The 1,364-nt window shown below is 56.7% G+C and overlaps 1 protein-coding gene across 1 annotated transcript; it reads right to left on the reverse strand.

Moving 5' to 3' along the window:
• Window positions 1-246: 246 nt before the first annotated feature.
• Window positions 247-1,183, reverse strand: VDBG_09471 (chromodomain-helicase-DNA-binding protein; the record flags this gene model as incomplete). Its single annotated transcript, XM_003000230.1, has 2 exons — window positions 247-285; window positions 380-1,183. 2 exons carry the CDS (start codon window positions 1,181-1,183, stop codon window positions 247-249), a joined length of 843 nt encoding a protein of 280 aa, XP_003000276.1.
• Window positions 1,184-1,364: the final 181 nt, after the last annotated feature.

Here is a 1,364-nt window from a genome sequence, read left to right on the forward strand (position 1 = left end):
GCTCGACAGCGCGGGTGAACGAGTCTTGGTGAGTTGCCCGATAGACATCGCCAGCGCTGACATCCGCGAACCGCAGCCACGAAAAGGCTTCGGCATCCTTGGCGCTCTCGCGGACGTTTTCCGACGTCCAAATGTTGAAGAGATGCTGCAGGCTCTTGTTCCGCCAGCCGGCCTTTTGGTTGTCTCTGCCAGCCTTGTTGAGGCGACCGCCCTCTTGCCAGACCAGCCGCGGGAGGTCATACTCAATCATGTTGCGAGTCGAGTAGCCAACGTCGACATTGTTGCCTTCGCGGATGAATGAAGCCGTCTCCGCAAAGTAGCCAAACGCAAAGGGTGACGTCGTGTCGGCACGCTCAAACAGGTCGGGGTGGTTGCAAACCTTGCGGAATTGCATGACGAGGTTCATCAGTGTGCCCGAGTCATTGTCGTCGCCTGTTGTTGCCTTCTCGATGAGGTCCATGATGCTGATCTGGTTCCGGAGGTTGGCGTAGATGGCTCGCTGTCGGTAGGTGAGATCGCAGAAGATGTCTTTCTCAATCTTGTCACCCAATTCCTTCTGCACGTGCTTCTTGACGCGACGCAACATGAACGGTTTCAGAATCATGTGCAGACGCTTGAGCTGGTCCTCGTTGAGCTTCGTGTTACTCTGCGCGTGCGATTCAATGTCCTTGGAGAACCATTCGCTGAACTCATCGTGCGAGTCGAACAGCGACGGCATGATGAAATGGAGCAGTGCCCACAGTTCCTGCATGTTGTTCTGGATGGGTGTACCGGTAAGCAGAAGTCGGTTGCGGCAGTGGAAGCCGAGGAGACTCTTCCAACGAGAACTCTGCGAGCTCTTGATGGCCTGCGCCTCGTCGAGAATCATGTACTGCCACTTCATCTTCTGGAAGTAGGCGACATCGGAGACGACGAGCTGGTACGAGGTCACGCAGACGTGGAAGGCGGCTTCCTTCTTGTACGTGACGTGCTTGCGGTCCCAGAACTTGCGGAGCACCTTTCGGTCGCCGGCAGAGCCCCAGTACGGCAGAATCTTGAATTCGGGAACGAACTTGCGAATTTCCTGCTCCCAGTTGTGCAGGGTGGAGGCTGGTGCAACAACAAGGAAGGGGCCCCAGATGTCGTACTTCTCGGCGAGGTAGGCCATGACCGAGATGGACTGCACAGTCTTGCCGAGACCCATCTCGTCGGCGAGAATGCCGTTGATGCCTTGCTCGTAGAGGTTGGCCAACCAGTTGAGACCCTTGAGCTGGTATTCTTTGAGCTGTGCATTGATGAGTTTGGGCTGGCCGATCTCGACGTCGCCGAGCCCGTGGGTTCTGGAAGTTCATCTCGCCCTCCTCGTCCATGTCCATGTCGCCGCC

Source organism: Verticillium alfalfae, genomic scaffold (assembly GCF_000150825.1).
Source record: "Verticillium alfalfae VaMs.102 supercont1.15 genomic scaffold, whole genome shotgun sequence".
Taxonomy (NCBI): Eukaryota; Fungi; Ascomycota; class Sordariomycetes; order Glomerellales; family Plectosphaerellaceae; genus Verticillium; species Verticillium alfalfae.